Here is a 22,263-nt window from a genome sequence, read left to right as displayed (position 1 = left end):
AATATATGACTGGCCCAAAGCACTATTTGGATAGGCACTGGGTAGCTTGCTCTTTAGCTTGGTCGTGTTAATGCAAATTCAGCAGCATGGGGAAAACGTTTGTTTTTGTCACTGGCCAATTTGCATGGCAGTGGAAAACAACTCCTGAGCAACTCTGCAGCTGCAGACATGAGGTTAGACCTCTGCATTCTGTGACAACTTCGTTGTGATGAATCACAGCAGTGCTGGATTCTTGACTTGTGTCAGGAGCTGAACAAGAAAAGAGCTGCTTTGCACCTCACTAAACAGGGCTATTATTGTTATGCCAAAATATACAGTCTTCCAGACTTGAAATCTGAATTAAAAAACATAAAAAAAAAACAAAAAAACCCACAACAACAGCAACAAAAAAACCCTCAACAACACACATAGCTTTTAATTACCAAAATTGCAAGTATTGGGTCCCTGTAGTCAGATCTATGGTGTACTTTTGTAGCTATGGATCCTTTTATAACACAGGGTAGATCTGGACAGTAGAGATCCTTAGGATTTAGCATACTGTGCTTCAAAAATGTATTAAAAAATAATAATAATGGAAGAAGCAAGGATGTTTCTTATTTATTTGTTTTGTAGCAAATTTTGGAGAAATAACTGTTATTTCTTACATTTATAGGACATGAGGATACATTTCAGGTATGGTTTGTACCATGTTAATATAAAGGACAGATCTTGTGGAATCAGCCTTGTATGCAATGGGTAATATATTGACAAAGATTTACTTTCTATGGGAAACTGCGGGCTTTTCTCTGTTTCTCAGCAGTACGAAGTCTTGCACATCTGTTGGCATTCTTGAAAGAGGAGTCCAAAACCACTTAGCATCCTGGCCAACTACATAATGGGCCCATGGATGGACACTTGTTAGGGCATGCTCCATGCACTCAACAACCAGCGAAATATCTGTGTTAAGACAGGCCTTGGAGAGCTTTTCTTTCTTTTCCATATCTGTAAAACTCAAAAAAAAGATCATTCAGTGACATCCAGGAAAAGTGACTTTTAACTCTATCCCACACTGATTTGTGAAATTTCAATAAGGAGTTTGTATTTCTTGTTCATGATTTAGAAAAATTCATAGTAATTTCTGAAGGCTAGCTACCCCGTCCATAATGACCCTGTGATACAGTTTACCCCAAGAGCAGCCTAGTTACTCTTCAATGTGAAACAGCAATGGCAAAATTGGGTCTGTATTCACCAATTAACTAGCAATGATAGTATCTCAGAATGAGCCTAAAAAAGAAATGCTATGGTTGTAAGTGAGTCTCTTGTAGTAAGGTAATTGCTTTGCAGAAAGCTGAGAAATACAAATGTAAGAAAGAAACTTGAGGAACAAAAAGCCCAAAGATCAAAAGACAAGCAGCTCCTGTCCAGAAGGCATCAGCAGGCTTCAGGAACTGTTTGTTAGACAATTTCAGCATGGCATCACTACTGCTGGGGATAGTAAATGCAAAGAGAAGTTACCCCTATTTGATTACTAAATAAATACTAGTGACAGAAAAACACTGTGAGCACATTAGTTACATCATTAGATGAATGTTTTTCTGCCTTGGAGTTTGCTCAAAAGCTACATGCCAACACAAATAATTAATCTTTAACTGAGATCCCACTGCACAAGTTTTTGTGTGAATAGCCATATTGTGATGCAGATGCACTTGAAGAGTAACTTAATGTGCAGTCTTTTCAAAAAGTCATAGTGATTAGAAGGTATAAAGCCTTATTAGAAGACTGTCAGCAAGAAATATGTTGCTTCTTATGACACAAATGCCTAGAAACTACCTCACCTTTCTGAAAATACTCCTCTCCATATTGCTTTTTAGTGTCTGGGGGAAGCTGATTCCAAATAACCTCCTTCTCTTTCCGAATCTTTGTTAGATCAGTTAGTGGTGTTTTGAACAGCCCAGGTTGAATGCAGGAAACTTTAACTCCAAAAGCTTTCATGTCTCTCCTGCAAAGACAGCCCAACAATTGCATTAGAAATTCTTATTGATGCGATGGTATCTTTTTCTGTACTATTATTTCTGTCTTTACATGGCATACCAGCATAGAGATAGTGTGTAGAAAGCACAGATGTGAACTTTCATCCTGTTATCCCCAAGTGAGGGAGGGATGAACTATCCTACCTGCTTCAGAGGTATGGACAGTGACTGGCACATTGTATTTCATATGCTAGTTCCCCTTCCAGTAGCTCATAATTTGTCAGACTTACCTGTAAGGCCCACTGGCTGCCTAAATGTAAGCATTCAGAGCCATGTTACATGTCTAATGAACTCGATCTCTGTCTGATTCTCCAGACTGGTAGAGATTCTTCTGGCCACAACTCATAACTGTCAGTTGTGTGCGTGTCTGGAATACGTCCTGCTATCTAAAGTGGCCACATATATTTAGGCACAGATTGTTTCCAATTTGACATGAAGAAGTAATGGCAGTCCCCAGATCTGGTCTGCTGTATTCTCTAGGTCTCTCTAATGATCAGTATGAATAAGAGAACAATGCTTAGATAGAAGTAAATATCATTCAATAACTCATTGTAAGTGTGTTGTTGGTTTTTTTGTTTTGTTTTGTTTTGTTTGTTTGTTTGTTTTTCCCCTATATGGGCTGCTGCTAACAAATTCCAGGTAGACTTGTAAGTAGATTAGGTTCATCCTGCAGAGACATCTCAATTCCCTTGCGTGGAATCCCCTATCCAGTAAGGCCCCTGTGAGTAACTGAATTGTGAGGTAAGTTACGTACAAATATACAGAAATACCAACTACATCACAATGTTACTTTAGGACTCCTTATGTGCCTAACAGGAGTTGTATCTTAGATTTTGAAAGTGACATAATCTATGCTGAAAAAAGGCACTTTCAAGAAGACTTATCCCAAACTGTATTTTTCAGTTTTATATCAAGTGTCAGACATGTAAATCAGCTTCTATTCTGCAAGTGCAGCTTTTCAGTCATCTATTAGCCTTAGAAAATAAAGAGTGGTCTTTTCTCACAGTGAGTGTTATACCTTAAGCTGTCATTAAATCCTTCTACCCCAAACTTTGAAGGGCAGTAGCCTCCACCACAGAAAGCTAGTCGACCTCCAGTACTGGATACATTTACTATCCTTCCCTTTGCTTGTTTTATCAAGGGAAGCATATTTATTGTCACATTTATGAGCCCAATTAAATTAACTTCAATTGGCTCTCTGAAATGCTCAATATCCAACCAGTCTGTAGGAGCAGTTGGTCCCATAATTCCAGCATTATTAACAAGTCCCCAGAGACCTGCAAGGAAAAAAGAAGAACATTAGGAAGCAATTTTTCACCTAATGAGGTAGATTCATTGAACTGTATGTGAGCTTACAGGAGCAGTGATGGACCAAGGTGATGATGAATCTGTTCTGACTAATAATTGTTTTTTGTGGGCAAAAAAACCCACTATTTTGGCTGGAAACTTGGCACAGTTTTGAGTAAAAGCAATTCAGACAAGTTATAAGTTATTTTACAGAGAGAGGAAAGGTCACATGGAAGATGGAATTTAGGATTAAGTACCGTGGCATGTCATAATAGAGCAGATTTAAGGCTCAAAGTTAGCAGAATCCGGCACATATAATCCTGCGCATTTATAGACTTTACTGCAGGACTAGTCCAACTGAAATGGATTAGCATCAGTAACAGGAGCAGCAAGTTGTCTTGCACAACTTATTGGGTCAAAGACATGGGATTTTTCTATTTTTTAGCAATATTTCAAAATAGATACATTTATTCCCTAAAGTTCAGTAGAACATATGCGTTTTGCTTTTGAGTTCTTGCAAGTCATGTGTTGAATGGATTCAGTTGTTAAATAAGCATTTGTTAAGCTTGTTAAGCAGAATTTATTTGATTTGTTCCATAGTAATGCAGCATGAGAAGTGCCTTAGCCAGAAATGCATGCTCGTGCAAGCAGGCCCAGTGAAGGCTCCAGCAGCTGGATTCCTCTTCTTACAGCATGTCAGTATGCTTGACTTCTTGAGGAAATGTTCACAATTATTTAGCTGCCACTAAATGTGTGAAAAATTCCTCTCTTGAGATCCTACAACTATTTCTGGAAGTCAACCATCCACACTTATCGATTGTTAATTAGAGTAAACAGTGAGCATATCAAACTATTTTGAGGAAGACTCTATTGAAATTATTTTATCTAAAGAATTTTTTTAAAGGCAGATGGCGTGGCACTTACCTTCTGACTGGACTTCAGCTTTGATCCACTCTGCTGCTTTCTTAATGCTGTTTGAATCTCTCACATCCAGCAGCACTGTCTGAAGCTGATTGGAAGTTGCAGCTTGTAGCTCCTTGGCTCCTGTTTCAGTCAGGCAGCTGGCAAGAACACGGAATCCCTTTTTATCAAAAGTCTTTGCTGCCATATTTCCAAATCCTGTGTCACACCCAGTGATGAATATATATTTGCCAGTGAGGTTTGCAACCTTCCCCCCGTCTCTTGCCTTCCAGTACCACCACAGAGAGCTGATGCTGAGAAAGAGTAGTATGTAGAAAAACATTTTTACTGCAGTCTTATGGGCTCACTCTCCTGAAATGGAAAAGAAAAGCTGATATTTTTTAAGGTATAATTGGTTGTTTTTTGTTTTCATTGAGTTGGATAACTGCAGCTGTTCAGAGGAGTGGGCACAACACAGAGAAGTTGCATCTTGTACTAGAAATACAACTAAAAATCCTTGAGCAAAAATGAGAACTTGAGATATGTTGTAAGAGAGTTACGCAGCACGATGTATGTTAGGTACTGTCAGGTCAGTCAGCTCCCATCAAGGGAGAAACACTGCATAGAGAAGAGTAGCAAAAATGAAACATTTGAAACCTACAGGAATGTTTGCATTTAGTGACAGTTTTCAGAAAGAGAAAGACGGGGACAGCTGATAACAAAAGGTAAATCAAGATCAGCTGAACCAGAACCATCCTTTACTATAGATACTTCAGCAAGGTTAGGCAGGAAAAATGATTTGCTTTCTTTTACTAAAATCCTCTGCCAACAGTGCCAGACTCTCAAGGAGGGCAGCAAGTCCTGCCACTTTGCCTCTCAAGGAGTGAATTCCCACCAGAACGCTAAGGGAGTGTGTGTGCATGTGGTCCCCTCGACACAAGAAGGAGGATGCAGCAGTGCAGGCAGCGTGACAGCATCAGCCCTGCAAAACATGTTTGGGAAGAGCTCCCTAAATGGGGTTGTGCTCCAACTGACTTAATAGTAAAGCTGTAAGTAGCAGCTGGTGATGGATGACATTCTGCTTAGGGAAAACAATTCAGTTATGTGCCTTCATAAATGTTAATGGCCTGGAAAGCAGGACATGCCTAATGCAATCTGCTAAAAAATGATGTGAAATAGATGTAAGAGAGCGCAGGTCCTTACAAAGCTTACTTATAAACAGTCCATCTCTGCAGGGCAAGGTGCAAGGAAGTTTGCATTTACCAATGGCTAAATTCTCCTCCAGCAAAAAATTTAAAAGGAAACTGCAAACATCTGTCACGTTTTTAAGCACTTTAATAGTAACATGGACATTGATGTTATTTCCTGCAGATAGAGCTGCTTTCTGCTCTGACAGGTGAGGTTTTTATTTTATTGTTTTTTGTTTATTTTTCTAAAAAACAATTTAAAAATTAAAATTCATAATATACTGTTGGAAAAGCACTGAAGTTGAATACTGTATCATGTTATTTTCACTTGCAAGCACTGTGGCTCGTGTTGCTTGCTTGCACCAACAGGTACGCTGGTGACTTGCAGCTCCGTGCACAGGCTGGAAGTGACCCACGGTGTTGCAAAAGCTGCTGTGCACGGTTGCTGGGTTTCGTTGCTTAACATCCTTTGCAGCATCAGTCTAGCAGAAAGCATGGTGGGGTAATTAGGGAGCTGCTCTCCCTGTGTAGTGTTTCACTGTTGCTTTGTTAGGACAAGACCCAGCAGAGGGACTGGATTTTATCCCTTTCTTTCCTCTTTTGCAGCTTCTGCAGTGGGTGCCAGCTCTGCCTGCATGGCCTCTGCTCCTCCCCCCCCCCCCCCCCCCCCTCCCGGCGAGCCCACGCACCCCAGCTGAGCCCTGAGGTGGGAAACTGTGGCTGCAGCGGGGACAGCCCAAGGGCAGGAAGCAGGGCTACATTTCCCCATAAGCTGCTTCTGCTGTGACACAGGCATTAACTAAAGGGAGAGCAGGTTAACGTAAGAAAAGCGCAGTTTGGACCTGTGATCTGGTCATAAGTAAAAGCCAAGCCGGCTAGGCTGCTGGAAGACAAAGCTCAGCTGGGCGTTTTTTTTTTTCCCCACACCAACAGGCATGTCTGCTAGCATAGGCCAATTGGCAGTGCAGTGTGAGGCTAACTTCTGGACCCATGGTTCTTCAGCAGGTTGATAAGACTTGTTATCAGATTAACAAAGTGCTATAATAACAATTTTTAAGAGTGCTGTGTTCAGGCAGCGTTTCCAGTTCCAGCTCGCAGGTGAGACTGGGAGGTGCAGCGCTTCCCTCAGGCTGCAGATCTAAGATCTGCAAAAATAAGCAAAAAAACTGTTTGTTTTAGGAGCCACAAACCAAAGCAGCACAAAACCAAGAAGCTAATAAAGAAAAATTATATTTTCCTTTAGTTCCTTGGAAGCACATGGTCAGAAGCCTCCAAAACATTCCGAAAGCATTTGGGAGAGCTGAGGTGCTAAGGACAAGCAGGGCCACAGGAGATGCCGTCTTGTGACAAGAACAGCTGTGAGGTAACCAGCAACCTTGTGAAAAGTTTTTGTTTTGTTTAATTTTCAGCGCATTGAATTGATGAAATTTACAAGTTTTGTTGTTTCTCTTCTTGATGGGTTGAACCTGCCTTTGCTATTTTTATTTTTTTTTTTATTTTTTGCACAGAAGTTTGAAATGGCAAAAACACCAGCTGCCAAATTTTGATTAGGTCAAAGGGATGAGCAAATGCATGTCCTGCTTCAAGTATATTTCAAGAGCAGATGGTGAGAGAGCTCTAGATGTTGTTTTGCAGTTTCAGGGTGCTGTGTTTCTGTGACTAAGAAATAAACACACTGACTTAGTGAGGCTAAACAGGCTTAGACCATGGGAGAAGTGTTTCTTTCATTCTGTGTGCTAGCCTCCCACCTGAAAGCATCCACCAGACAATCACCAGTTTGGACTTCATGCTTTCCATAGCAAGGGAAAATCACACTCACATCAACAAGCACATTGTACCCAAAGGTATGTTCCTTGTTTCACTGTAAGAAGTGTCAATAATTTGCCATTTCATTACAAAGAAATGTAATCTGTTTACAAAACAGGGAAGTGATTTCTTACCACGAAAGAGGTTTTTGCTTGCAGCAAAAATGATAAAACCCATTGAAAGAGGAAGTCTTGATTTTGTCCTAGGTGCAAAAAGCAGGTTGGTGTGTAGAATACTTGTTAAAGATCTTCTTTGGAAGAGGTAGTAACTTTCTCAAAAGATTCCCTCTTTAATAGCATAAATGTCAAACCAGTAAGCTCCATGTAGAATTCATTTTGTTTTGCACAAAGTGAAGGCTATGTTGTGTTTATGTAATTGCAGTGTGCTAAGAAAAGAATGAAGACACAGAACGTGGGTACCTGCCAATCTGACCAGATTTAGGAAGCCTACGGTTTCCTATATCCTCTAGGCTTTGTTCTGATCAGCCTGAGAGAAGGCTGTTCTCTTCTGGCTTGACTTTATTGGTTGTGCTTTCTAAATATCTTCATTACTGACAAATTTTTTTCAGATGAATTTGATAAACAATATGTACCAATGGACACTCCAGTAACAGATGTTGAAGCTTTCTGCCTAATGCTTCAGTCTGCAAACTGTGTAAGAACTGCATATTTTAACTAAAATGTCCCTTAGTTAAAAATCAGGATACCAGAAGGATTGAGAGTTCACTTCAACTTAATATTATTTAGGTGAGGGGATAAAGAAAAAGGATCAAAACAAACAAAAATGCCTTCAAGCACCCGGAGAAATGAGGATGACAATAAATTGGTTTGCTTTGTTTTTAAAGGATCAGAGGAAGGGAAAATAAAGCACATTGCAGAAGCAGAAGTGTAATATGAGGTTGAGGTCTGCTTTGTACTTCTCGCTATCTGAAGTGCTATCAGAATTCACATATATGAAGTGTATGTGACAGTTCAGGAGGGGATTATACTCATAGAAAGTCATCTGGTGTTTGGCTTCTTAGCCCTGGGAGCACTGTGTGCTAGCTACAAAAATTATTTTGGATGTGAATGCCTACCAAATAAAACTGAAATATAACCGAAACAAGCTGATCATCTGAAACCTCAGCCTGCAGTGGCAGATTGAATCTGTTTACCTGGTAGGAAACATAGTCACCTGCTACTGTGAGCATACAGTGCTAAATTTCTGACTATCTTTATGAAGCCTTGGAAGCGTTTTTGATTTGATTGCTGCTATTAGCTCCGCTCAGTACTGAACAAAAATCAGTATGTTGTAGAATACAGCTTGAAGCCAAGGAGCCCTCTGTCAAAAGAGCACTTGGACTTTCATTTTTTATGCAGAAATTATCTGCTCAGGAATAACTAAGATTCATTTTGCACTGCTGGAAAATATCCTGAAAAAAGGATAACTGATGGCATTACCGGCATAAACATCTACTCATAGAAGCAATTATTTTACTGCACTTAAGGAATTGTGATCTTTTTCTTCCTGTGTAAAGAACTGTAGGAATATGTGAACTGTAATCAGAATGTTTCCCTTCAACTAAGGGCAAGAATGAGGGGACTTATCCTGACAGTACTACTTACGTTTCCTGAAGTAAATATCCATCACCTATTTTGGTTTGAGATCTTGCATGTGTTCCCTGTCAGAATACAAGAGTGGGAGCATCTGTCCTGTTTTTTCTGTGGTTAATTCTTCTTTCAGTGAAACATCTCTAGGGCCGAATCTAGCAGTAAAGAGAGTTTTCTCTTCCCAGAACATCAGTAGGTGGCAAAGTGCAAGAAAGATGGAGGGGATGGCAGTTTTTCCACGTGCAGTTGTGAAACAGGAAAGTGGCCCTGTTACCAAAACGGAATGCTGTGTGTTCTCTACCTTGCCATGCACAGGTTGATGATTTTTCAGCATGTGTTCATTTTTTTCTGGCCCATGTCATAAGTCAGTTTAGAATTTATTAAAATTCAGGACTTTCTGTGTTAATAAGTTGAGAAAAGTGGAAATTTAGAATGGAGCCCTTTGCAAGAACTGAGGTACTCTATGGTATTAACTCCAATTAATCACTGTCTTAATGCACTTCACTAGCAAAGTCTCAAAGTGTAAAGACTGAAGTAGTTTGCGTAGCTTAAACTGTACACTTGCTCTGTAATCCAAGACTTATCTGGAGATGCTGGACTTTACTGCATTTAAGTGATTTTGCTTGAGTACTTTAGAAAGGAAAATCAGTGCACCTTTATGACCTTTGGACACAATGGTCCTGCAGAAATTGCCAGGGGGTAATGACGTAAAGCAGATGTCTTCTCTGCTGTATCATTTTCCTTCCATGCTATCCACTTGTATACCCTGCACTACAAGGAATTATTTTTCCCTATGATTCTAATATTTGGTGGATGATATATTTAGCTCTGTGGTGTTATCTCAGATAGAGTTATTTACCAAGTTATGCTGTACACATGAGCATAACATTGTGTTATGAAAGTAGGAGATGGCACCAGGTTTGATAATGCTGTTGCTATGTGCGTGGGACTGATTCTGAACTAGAAAAACAGAGTTCAGGTGAGCTATGTTAGAGCCTGAGGCAGTTCTTGCATGGGGGTCTGTTGTGGAAAGTTGAGAGCACAGGCCAGAGGGGAAGCCAACAGTCACTAAGGATTAATGTGTCACCTTTCCATCTTATCATATCAGACAATGACCTCTCTAATGAGAACTGATTTCAGAGGAGAACTAAACAGTCTTTGCTGTTTTCCTCTAAATCCTGCAGATTTCATTGGCTGGGCGCACAGCATTGTCATCACCTTCACCAAAGTCCCTTATTGGAAAATCTGCCAGGAGACCATCTCCAGTGAGAATTCACTATTGCTGAGTGTTTTCTTTACTTTAAAATATTCACCTTTTAAAGGAGGAATGGTAAAAATTTTATAGCCATGGAACTGAGTTAGAAATCACACAGCTAATACAGTATTCTATACTATGGTATAGCATAAAATAATGCTATAACAGTCTCCTTGCATATGTTTGCTGTGAATAATTTTTATTTTTTTATCTTTTTGTAAGAGAATTGTCTGGTCTCTTCATGTATAATTGCTTTCCAAGGGGTCTGACTTGAAGTTGTGAGATTACATTAGTCAAATTTAAACCCTCCATTAAATGTCAATGAACTGTAACCAGTGTGACCATAAGGTTACTGACCCAGGTGCAAATAGCCAATGCTCAATTTACAGATGGGTTAGAATAATGAAAACACGATGGGAAGTGGTTGGGTGCTTCACTGATTGAACGGGATTCTTGCAATTTGTTCTACATGTTTTTTCACAGCCACGGGTGAGTAACGTCTGTCACCTTTACTGTGTCATAGACTACAGAGAAAACTTGAGCCAAAGGGAATCTCTCATTTTCCTTCAAAATAATCCAAGTTAAAGGCTAAATTTAATCTGCACAGTTAGTGGCTTTTGAGTAGGACTCTCTGAAGGACAAATCACTCAAGTTATATTGTGTTTCTGCATGTATGCTGTCATTAATATCTGATCAACCAGGGGTTAAACAAAAAGGGAGAAACTGTAATGCCAAATGAGGATCTATTCTGCATAAAGATCTGATTTGAAAAAGATTTCAAGTGGTTTTGCAGAAGGTCTGAATATTGTTTTATTCTGTAGCATTTGTTTGTTTACGTTTTTAAATCATCTCTTTTTAAAATCTGCATTTTTGAGTTCCTTAAATATAATTGTTTATAAAATCTCCATCAGACGTAACTTCGCTGGCAGCACTAAAATGCAGCTTCACTTCAGTGCAGTTTCTGACATGTTCTCTGTTGGTAGTTTTTATTTAGCACACTGGGGTAGATGAGATGATGTAATCGTCTGTTATCTCTGATTTCTGTTATCTAAATCACTCTTAATGGAGACATCAGCATCATAATTTTTCAAGGTGTGAGTGGCCCCCATATAAACTTTCAGACCCGAAGGAATGCTGTTTTAATATTCTAATTCAGCGTGCTATTGTTCTAAATTAATTTAAGGTAATGAGTGATGGCTGCTGGCTGCGGTAGAATGTGGGTAATGTTTGATGTTCTGAACTCAGAAAGGAAAAAATGTGTTTCCGAAATGTCACTTTTTTAAGTTGAGAAATCTGGACAGTTCTAGAAAGTTTAGCCTCAGTCAGTGTTTGTTACAAGAATCCCTACTGTAGTCATTCATCTTCCCCCCCCCCCCATACACACACTTTTTTCATTATTTAAAACTACATCAGAATTCAGACTAAAAAAAAACAACTGTCATATGTCATAATGTTAAAATGGTGTGAGAGCAAGCACTGACGGGAGACTTCCCAACGTCATGTTCTGTGCCAGCATTGAAAGGACACATTGATTTTTATGGTGTTCTATTACAAGATTCTATATAGATGCTATGATTACAAGGTCAAATAATAAATACTTAAAAGAGGATGAGGCAGAGGATGACCGGGCTCTGCTTTACTTTTGCCTTTTTCATCAGCCTGCAGCACAACTCTATCTTTTATCATTCTGAAACAGGAATGCACTTGAATCATTTATTTTATAAACCAGGTAACAATTTCAAAGACACTGACTTCAGTGTAAAATCAGCTGTTAGATCAACTTTATTTATACATTTCCGTTAGTTGTTTGCCAAACAAAGGAAAGCAGTGCTTACTAGAGCTAGGAACAAATTTTGGCTTCTGTGTAAGGACAAATTGCTGATAAAATTTCCATTGTGATGAACTTTGGCATTGTTGAAATTTCTATCTTCTGGTGCTATTAATTGAGTGAATGATGATTTAATTTTCTGAACAAAAGTCTGTGAATAATAAAAATAGTCTTTCTCACACTCACAATTTTCTTTAAAAATTTAAAAGAAGTGTTTTGGGTTTGTTTGTTTTTTTCATTAAAAACACGTATCTAAGATTAAAAAGCAGGCAAGCCTTAGGCTCGTTGCATATTTAAGCTGTATTTTCCTTAGAATCTCTTCACTGTGTTTACCAGTCTGTGCTACCACTGTCAAACTTGTTATGTTTTGTAAATGGAGCAGAGTGACTGTGTTCTCAGATCTCTAGCTCTAACCTCACAGCTGCATTCACGCTTAAAATAAATAGTCTTGGCAATGTGATCATTGACAAAACTGGCAGAATTGAGCTCACTGAGAATCTTTGTGTGTTTCTTCCTTCAAGGTACTTCTGGATCTTCAGGATTATTTGAACAAGCAGTTCCTGGAGATCTGTCTCAGACTACCTCAACTGATCAGGTACAGCAAAAGGCAGGAGGAGAAAGTAGAGCAAGTTTTCTGTTTTTACTGGCAGAGTGAATGAATATATTATTTTTTCAATTTGGGGAAATTGTCACTCTCTTCTTCAGTGAAAGCTCAAGTGACGTTAAACTGCCAGGAGTATATGCTCATTCTTGTAATTCTTTATGGGAAGCTATGTTTATTTCAGTATTAACTTAATGATCTCATCTGGAAATTAATTCCTTGCTAAATCCTTTTTCATGTGCCCAACACAAATCGAGCTGGAGTGAAATGTAGGTCTGGTCTCATGTGAAACTTTAGTAATAGGTGTGTGAAGCTTTCCTTTCTAGTTGGAAGCAGGTTTTGCGTGTTTTCTGTCATATAAAACAGCAGAAAGTGAACTTGGGAATGCACACATGCTTGAGACTTTAAGGAAATAACACAGCCTTATTTGACCCATTTACTGTCTGCTTGGGAGAACAAAAAAAAATAATTATTAAGATTATAAATTATTTCATTGTATGTGGAGATGAATAATTTAAAAAAATCCCTGTAATTTTACCTTATGAGTGACTATTGTAGTCCTAGTCAGAATATCTGCTGTTACAGTGATTTGGCTTTACCCGTTTCCTTAAAGAAAAAATTGGGTTCACAGAGCAGGACATCGTGTGTTGTGAGGGGATCAGGATTTACTGACATCAATCAACAAATGTGGATCAACAAGTTCTGCTCATCAGATACTTTTCAGGCCAGAAAACTACATCCATAGAACAGCAATCAATGAACAAATAACTGTCTGAATTAAGGAATGTGTTGAATGCATTTCTGCAGATATGTCTTGCTTCTGGTATAGTTCCATAATATTGACAGAAGCATGGAGAGCAGGATGGGCAATATACTCACTAAGTTTGAGCATGATGTAAAATAGGATAAGCTGCTCATATGCTGAAGAACAGGACTAGAATTTAGAATCATCTTAACAAACAGAAAAACAGAAAGAATGGGCTGAAGAATGTAAGATGTTATTAAATGCTGATAAAAGCAGACAGGAGTAATCAACTGTGAAAATACAGTTTGGAAAGCAACTGGCTCTGAAACAAATTGCTTGCAAAATATGATTGTTTTTGCGGCACACAGACTGAAGGCAAATCAACAATATGATACTTTTGTAAAACAAAACAAAACAACAAACAAAGATATCGTACTGTGTTGTATAGTGTTGTATAAACAAGAGTGCAACCTGTGAAACATGAAACAATCTTTTTCCTTTGCTCACTGTTGGTAAGACTCAGTACTGTTATACACTCCTCGCTTCAAGAAAGAATCTGAAGAAGACCAGTAAGAGTTATCATAGGTTTGGGAGATAAAGCTAAGAAAGGAAAATTGAATGAACTGCTTTATTCATCTCAAGAGGGAGACTTCCTGTCCTCCAAATAAATAACAACCTGTTTGCAAAGTGGAAGAGAACTATTTTTTCCCTATCTGTAGTAGGTTGCATAAGAATCAACGTGCTTAAATTATGACATATTAAATTCAAATTAGACATTAGGAAGTGTTTATTTTAGCAGTAAGGATAGTGAAGCACTGTAATGCTCCTGGAAGTCATTGGGTGTCTCTGATAAATATCCATTAAAATGACAGAAAAATAATAGAATTCTACCATGGATGCTTAGAATTAACCAGGAGACTTAGGCCTTTCCAGCCTGTCTTCCTGATCATTCGTGTGCCAGAGATGTACACATAAAATTTAGGAACAGATGATAAATGAGGAAGGTTTCCCTTGTCATGTTCATAGTGACCACCAGCAGTTAGGCTGGGCTGGGACAAAGCAGAGCAGGTCTGCTGCACGCTGCTCCCTTGTAACTGAGACAGGATGTGTCATATTAATAGCTTGGGCACTATGGATGGCATCTATACAAAAGCAATAGCTGATTTCAGTATGACCATTAATGGCAAGGGGGCTGTTTGCATCAAACTGCAAAGCCCATTGGAGGAACTCATTTAAGGCAGGGGTGGTACTGAAGCCTTTTAAAGGAGCTGCTCTTTGGGCTGGTTTGGACATACTTCTCTGACATGTTTTTTATTTAGTTCCACTGTGCCTAGGGCATCTACTCATTCAGAATTTGCACTGTAATCAGTGGCATTGCCCTGGGATGAGGACAAAAATGAGTTAAGAAGGAGTCTAATGTAATATAATTGTACCTTCAAAGACAAACATTTGCTGATGCTATTTTTCTCCACCCCCCTCTCTTAAGGATTTCTGATCTGAGCATCTAATCGTCATGTCTGACCCTGTTATTCTGCGTAGCATCAAGAAACTGGGAGAAGATAACTATGCTTTTGACTTGGATGGGAAATGTAAGCTGTTTATTCTTCAGTCACCTGATTTTATAAAGCACGTAAAAGAGGTGGTGGGTGGTCTAAGTGGAGCTAGTAGTCTTATAAATTACAAAGCTAATAGACTGTGAAATAAACAAACACTGCTGCTGTTCTGTGAACCTATAGGAGTGCCAACTGCAAAACATTTCTGAAAAAGCTATGTATAGCAATCCTTTCTCAAGGATTATCTTTACTCAGCCTACATGTTCAAGGTGTCTACCTAGGTCTTTTAGGTACCTTTAGGTATCAAGGCACTACCTACTCAGTGCCTTGGTGTACAAGTAAATGGACAAAAAGTCAGGTCTGTCTTCCCTGGTTCTTAGAGATACTTTCAATAAATCTTTGTATATGCAGCCATACCTCTATTAGGCAGAATACTAATGAGATGCTGCCATGCTATATATCTCATTTCAAGAGTCTGCATTCTTTTTCCTCATCAAGACTGGCACACTATTCTATGCAGATGATTTTAAAATGTGTTATACAGCAAAAACAGCTCTATGATTGTGTCAGAAATGAGTGGGTGCACTTTCTGGAAGTCCAGTCTCTCCCCCAGCTCTTGCTACCCCAGCACATTGCCCTGCATCCTGCTGAAATGCGCAGCTGTTTGTGTGCTGAAGCCATACAGACTTCCCCACTCCCCTTCCCTGCAGTGTTTTGAATGTTTAACTGAGTTTGCAAGCTGAAGGCAGTTTCAGTTCTTGGAGTACTTTGAGCTCTAGTATTTATTGAGAGGGGAGAAAAGTGAAGAGAAAGGGGAGTGAACAGGTGAAGGGGTATATCCTTCTTCTTTGGGGACAGAAAACTTTTTGCCTGTTCTAGCCTCTTAGAAATTTTCCCAGGTAGCTTATGTTTATCCAGTTGTACTGGGGTGGTTGTTCTTGTCTATTAACTAGTCTAATGTAGTTGCTGCTTTTACATCTTATGGGACTTCAACAGAACACTTTCTATTGGGACCAAACATCTCCTTTTTACAGCTAGGATTTTTTTGTTTTATAAAGTGTTGTCTCTGGTTTCTCAGTTTCCTTGGAAATGCAGTCTAATGCTGAATGTAGTGAGCGGTTTATTGAACTGTTAGAGCACCTTTCCAAAAGCAAACATCAGTTCTTTAAAATGCTCCTGGCAACCTTCTGAGTGATCTCTTCTGCTCTGTAATCTCCAGTGAGGTTTGTTTCAATAACCATCTTTTTTATGTGTTACCAAGTAGAACACTGCAACTGTAGCTGTAGTTAATAGCCAACTGTACTTAGTGGCCTTTTGGGCACACTTTTTCATTTGTTTGCTTTAAGTATCAGATTTCCTCAGGCTTACTTTTAACCATGTACACATAACTGCAGTAAAACCTCAAATTCTTGACCACATTCTGCAGCTTTTCCTTGATTCTGTGCTTATTTCAAACAGAACATTTTCTTAAATATCTTAGTTCCCTTTCAGAACATTTGGAACATTCAAACATTACCATTGCTTTTTCCTTAGGGTGAAAACATTATTTAATTGTCCCTACATGTTTTTTCTTGCTATAAAAATCATACTTCGTTCTATTTTTCTTATTTTGCAATTGTAACAGTGAACTATTATGTAGCTGTTTCTTCAGTTTAAGTATAGATAACGTATTTAAATTGAACTTCCAAATTCTACTTCCAAATTTTCTTCCTGCATTTCTGCTGTATCACAGTTCCTTGCTGTCTTGAATATCACTGCTATACTCTTATTTCCCTCTTCATGCTTATGCTTATAGTTTAATGTTTCTTCACCCTTAAAACACGCTTATTTTGCTCTCTAAGTCATTTTCTCTTTCAATAGATTTTTTGTTTTCTCTTTAAAATTATTCCCAGCCTGTTTGTTGTTCTCTCTGTGTGTGTGTGTATAAAACACTTGGCATTACCAACCTGCGGAGGAAACTTCCTCTAAGCCTTTTCTTATTCTGTAATCCTTTAGGAATGGTTTCAAACCATTACAGCTGTCAGCAGCTGCCAAACTCCAACAAAATGAGAACAGCAGTTTCTTTTTCCATCACAAGCAGTTCTTTTCTAACACCAAATAATGCTTTCTAATAATAATTTTACAAGTATTCTTCTTTGAAAATGTCTGGGATTCATAGGCTATTCTTATGTAACAAACGGAGCAGAATAAAACCATTGTTTGCTAAAGTCAAATAAGGTTATTAACCCCTAAAAGGAGTTGTACTTGGGTGCTCCTTCAATCCCAAACTCAGACCACTTATTTCTGAGTGATTAATGTATCTAACAAAATGCACTCTGTCATCTTGGGAATTGAATACTTGAGACTATTTCTTCAAGAGAAAACAGGCATAAATTGATACTAACTTGCCAGGGCACTTTTAGACCTATGTCAATTCTTGTCCCTGATTGGATATATTAGAGGGAATAAGATGCTTTATAACTTCGGAGCAGTGGGGTCCCATGGGGTTCTAGGATTTGTTTTTCATATACCTACAGAAGATTTTATACGTGAATGATAATTATTAACCAGAATGCACATTTATTTTCCCTAACAGGTAACAGCTTCAAGAAATCAGAGTAAGTCATGCACACACATGTAACAATCAGTATTTCTAGGAATACTCAACAAAGTTAATGGGATCAAATTGACACATGTATAGAATATAGGGTATTTAATAAGATGCTATTCTCTAGGTGGTAAACTGCCTTACTTGATACAACTGACAAAGGCAGACCAAAACAGTTCTAGCAGCTGTTTCAAATACAGAGTAATGGCAGTGAAATATGAACTTTCTTCTTCAAATATTTTTGACAGTGCTTTTACTTTGAGAAATGAGTTTTTAAGGAATTTGAATCGATCTTGTTTGCTTTCTCTCTCTTCAGGCTTAACTTTGAGATGAGAAGTGTGAAAAAATTTCTGACGTAATTAAGATATTAAGATCTAAACATAAACTGTAAACTTCTAGGAAATTAATGGCTTACAGAGCTTGATCTTGAACTTACAGAGCTTGATCCTCAACTATGATCTGGGGTGTGAATGGGGATAAGAGCCTCCCTCTTTCTAGGTACTGGGACAATTGTGTAGCTGAGTGGACATCCTATAGTGGATTCTGTAATCCATGCCAGCTATTTGTGGCACACTGTACACAGATAGAGAGCTACTCTTGACACAGGGAAGGAAGACCATCTCTTAATTTTTGTCCTTGCCACATTACGTATCTTGGAGAACACTCACCCAGAATTCAAAGTATACTATGGTTCATTCACAAGTTTTGAAACCTAAGTTCTGTTAGAATGAAATTGAAATCATGGAATCACAGAATTGTAGGGGATGGAAGGGACCTCTAGAGATCATCTTGTCCACCCTCTGCAAAGCAGGCTCCCTTGGCCAGGTTGCACAGGTAAGTATCCAGGCAGGTCTTGAGCACCTCCAGAGAGACTCCACAACCTCTCTGGGCACATGGTGTTCTAACTAGTAGCTTCCTTCAGGCTTCCCAGGTTCTGGTTTCTGAAAAATGTTCACAACTTAAATTCATCTTTCTAATAAAAAAAGAAAAGATCCAAATGTAAAATTCCCCACTCCTTCATCAATGATGATGATACTTATTATAGCATGAATACTATCCATTGTAATACAACTAGACATTTAGAGTTTAACGGATCATATAGAGCAGCAGCAGATAATGCTAGCACTGAAAGAGAAACTGTAGTGGTGTGAGAGATTCTGCTGCTACTAGGGGAAAATCCACATGCAGACAGGACAAGAGGGAAAAGGAAGAAGGCTTCTGTGTCTTAAATAAGGACTAGCCAAAAATTTGATTCATAGACTTTTCTCTGACGGATCTCAAAGAATTTAGTATTGCAATTGTGTTTTAAGGAGCTGATTATGAAACAGTGCATAAACCTTTAGATCATTTTAACCTAACCTCTGTTCTACTTCTAACTAAACTTTGGAATTACCATAAAATCACTGGTTCCAAAGAAAACCAAAGAAACAGCTTGTCTCTTTAAAACTTCTGGGCAAATTGTCTCAAATGAAATGTAACTTAAGAGAACTAACCAAGAGAATAAGGGAATTAATGTGAAAACTTATCCTTTCTTTGCCAGAAATTTCTATGCATGTGAAGAACCTTCTGTTAAGAAGAAAAATGAAAAGTAAGTCAAGTTCAATTCTGTGTACTAGCTTTCCATACAGAACAGAATCTATGCTAAATGCAATTTTGTAATTATATGTTTTCTGTTCTTGAAGGTCATCCAAAAAGAAAGAGAAAGTTGTTCGTGTTGGCTTCTTTCAGCTGGTAATGAAAGCAATGGATATAAATATCTGTATGGTTCTGAAGAATAAATGATAGTAATGTATATGGTGCTATGGAGAATAACTGTGAATAAGCCGAACTTGTAAGAAATTATTCTACTTGGCATGAAATTCTACTATTAAATTCAGTAGGAATTTAATAGAACTATTTTTTTCACTTTGTCAGCTGAGTATTAATTACCAGTATCTGTGTAATAATCGTCTGTTAAACATGTTATATAGAACCTGCAGTTTACTACAGAAAACCTGGAAATGCACAGTGCTGTGTGGTATGTGCAGCCATAGGTAGAATGTTTGATCTGTCCTGGAGAGCCAGAGTGTGTCACAATTTTGAAATGAATGTAGCAGAGACATGCAGCCCCTCAGCATGCAGCAAAGAGGTTCTAGTATTTCTTTTTCTCACGTGCTGCTTATACAAGTAATGTGTCCAAACTAGATGATCCTGGCTAATACTGGACTAGTAGAACATGCTTGCCATCGTGGATATTCCCAGGGGGAGAAATGGCAAAATGCAAAATGTGTTACTTTCTGCCTTATGGCAATTGAAGGATGTATCACAAGTCTTTCCATCTCTAGGAACCTGCTTACTGCTTACTGGTTGATAGTGTGCTTCCTTTTTTTTTTTTAATCACTCTAACGTAGCTGAATAACCAGCTGTGTGTGTACATGCATTTGGCCCATGTAAGGCAATAGCAATTAGCTCAGTTCCTTTTTTTACTGCATACTGAGTCATGTTTCTATATATTTCTCCTAGACTAAAAGTCAGTACACAATTACCTAGCTCAACCAATGCAGTTTAGGTTATTAACTGTGAGAATTTGTTCTGAGATAATGAGGTGGACTTCTACCACAGCACCCAGCTGTGAGACATTGGAAAGCCCTGTTCCAAGGCTCTGCAAAATGCCCTTAGGCTTTCTCATTCCTTCCTCCTCCCTCTATCCTGTCTCACAGGACATCTTGCAGAGGTGACTATATATGTGGATTATAATTACTGTTCTTGAGATGGTGTCTGGAATTATTATACTGAGGAGTGATAATACCTTATTAATATTATATGATAATACATTCATTCACATGATCAGATTCTGCTTAAAGGGAGTTCATTGTAATTTATGAGACTGTAATTACAGGTACAATTCAGTTAGACTGGAGAGAGATATTTCTCTTCTTCCTGTATTGAAATGATGACTCTTAAGAAGAATGCTTTTGTATTTATCAGTATACAAGCAGCATGAGACCATATTTTTTTCCTGTCTCTTTAGTTTCGATTTTCTTCACCTATGGAAATTTTAATGATGGTTGTTGGGAGCTTCTGTGCTATTCTTCATGGAGCAGCCCAGCCAGGCATGTTGCTTGTGTTTGGTGCAATGGCAGACACGTTCATTGAATATGACATTGAAATGCAAGAGCTTAAAGATCCAAATAAAACATGCATAAATAACACCATAGTGTGGATTAATGGTACGGTTCATCAGAACGAAAAGAACACCACAATAAGATGTGGGTAAGTAGTAGAAATGCTTGTTTCTTTTAACTGTTATTGTGGTATGTCTAGATGTATTCTTACAGAAGTCCCGGCTCAGCCTTTAAAGTTTACATAGGTAAAAGATGTGTGGTTCTTGCTACAGAGCCTTGTTTCAGAGCTGAAGGGAGAGAAGTCCATCTTGGGTCTTGATCTTTGAGCTACAGATGTCAGCAAGGATATTCTTTGATAGTGGTAGTGATGATAACGTATGTCTGTGTGCCTCTGAAATCACTGATACGTTTTCTTTGATGACCCAGTAGGTAATAATGACTTCCAGACATTTTGGTTAGCACTAAGGTGCCAGTCCTATAGGTGCTGCCTGACATCTGAGCAAGTCAACTAAACTTCAATTATTGAAGGGAAATTTGCACTTGTAGAATGTAATTCATCTTGGCTTATGTGAGATGCCTAAGGCAGGTCTGATGAACTGTCCTACAAGAGTGCCTGTTTCTTTCTGTTAATTATAATAAAGGCATTCCAGATGAAGCATTCATGTATCTGTCAAAGACAAATTTGAACCTGTAACTGTTCTTAGGGCTTGGTTTTCTAAACATCATTCCAGAAGTTTTCTAATCTTTGAGTAATAGTAGATTAGGTATGTAATTAGAATTTAAACTTACTTGATCTCTGAAATTCAGAGCAGATGGGAAGTGATCTGCTTTCCTAAATGTAGGTGGCTGGAGCCAAATCATTTGATTCAGGCTGTCCAAGCCAGACCCTGAGAAGGGACTAGGAAATATAACACAGGATTTGCTGCAGAAGTCTGCTCCTCTGAAGCAGAAACTACATAATAAAGGATACTTTAAAACATCTAAAATGGTACTAGGTATTTATGTTAAGCACCTGAGTTATTTACTTGATTTTTTTTTTTTTTCTGGAGATCAAGTCAAGTACATACTTTTCTCCTTTGGCTTAAAATGGGAGCTTACCAAATTCTGTGCCTACAGAATAAACTTGCTCTCTGCAGAATGTGTAAAAAATATCTAAAAGAATGTCCAATAACCAACCAAAATGTTTGTTTCAAAGTCGTGTAAGTGTAATTCACACAGCAATTCAGCGCACTTTACTGATGTTAGGAGTAATTTGATATGACTATTTCTGCTAAAAGAGATACCATTTGACATAAGCAAGAAAATAGTATTTGAATATGCTTCAACAGCCCTCATTTCTCTCTGTGGAACACTGCTTAAATTTGAGTGTTATTCATTGGTGTAATGGTACAAAATAAGTTAATTTAACATATAATGAAAAGCTGCTTGACAGGTGCTGCCTAAAACACCTTCTTACCTGTGCTGCTGCCCAAGCACACAGAGCAGTGGGACTTCTCGTCTGGCCCTTTCACACTACAGGGCTGTTGAAGGGTGCAGCATTTCCTGGTACCTGCCAGCTTCCCATCCTTATGCCACAGGAAGATCAAGCAAACCAGCACCTGCCAGCAATAGCCTCAGTACCAGGAAACTAGTTCTGTTAGCAAAACAAACTGCCTTACCAACTGGCTTGACTCTAAATTTGAAGACATGCCAGATTAGAAATATGTGAGAAACTAATAACTATATCATAACTATATCGTTAATTCTTTTTTTTCTCTCTCTCTTTTTTTTTTTTTTTTCCTCCAGAGTGCTCGACATTGAAAAAGAAATGAC

General features: G+C 38.4%; 1 protein-coding gene across 3 annotated transcripts in view; it reads right to left on the bottom strand.

Annotated features, from left to right (window-relative positions):
* Positions 1-390: 390 nt before the first annotated feature.
* The window catches only part of DHRS9 (dehydrogenase/reductase 9), a 31,123-nt gene continuing 9,250 nt past the window's right edge, over positions 391-22,263 (bottom strand). For 2 of the 3 annotated variants that reach the window (XM_072341040.1, XM_072341039.1), the window contains exons 5-8: positions 4,221-4,568; positions 3,028-3,286; positions 1,815-1,978; positions 582-981 (exon numbers count right to left, since the gene is read on the bottom strand). In XM_072341040.1, coding sequence (XP_072197141.1) covers positions 755-981; positions 1,815-1,978; positions 3,028-3,286; positions 4,221-4,539 — 969 coding nt within the window. In that variant the 5' untranslated portion in view covers positions 4,540-4,568 and the 3' untranslated portion in view covers positions 582-754. Of the gene's footprint in view, positions 982-1,814; positions 1,979-3,027; positions 3,287-4,220; positions 4,569-22,263 lie in introns of all 3 variants that reach the window. The other variant, XM_072341041.1, reaches the window with a different exon arrangement.

Source organism: Excalfactoria chinensis, chromosome 7, assembly GCF_039878825.1.
Source record: "Excalfactoria chinensis isolate bCotChi1 chromosome 7, bCotChi1.hap2, whole genome shotgun sequence".
NCBI classification, from domain to species: Eukaryota; Metazoa; Chordata; class Aves; order Galliformes; family Phasianidae; genus Excalfactoria; species Excalfactoria chinensis.
Note: the sequence above shows the minus strand (reverse complement) of the source record. Positions and strands in the feature narration are given on the sequence as shown.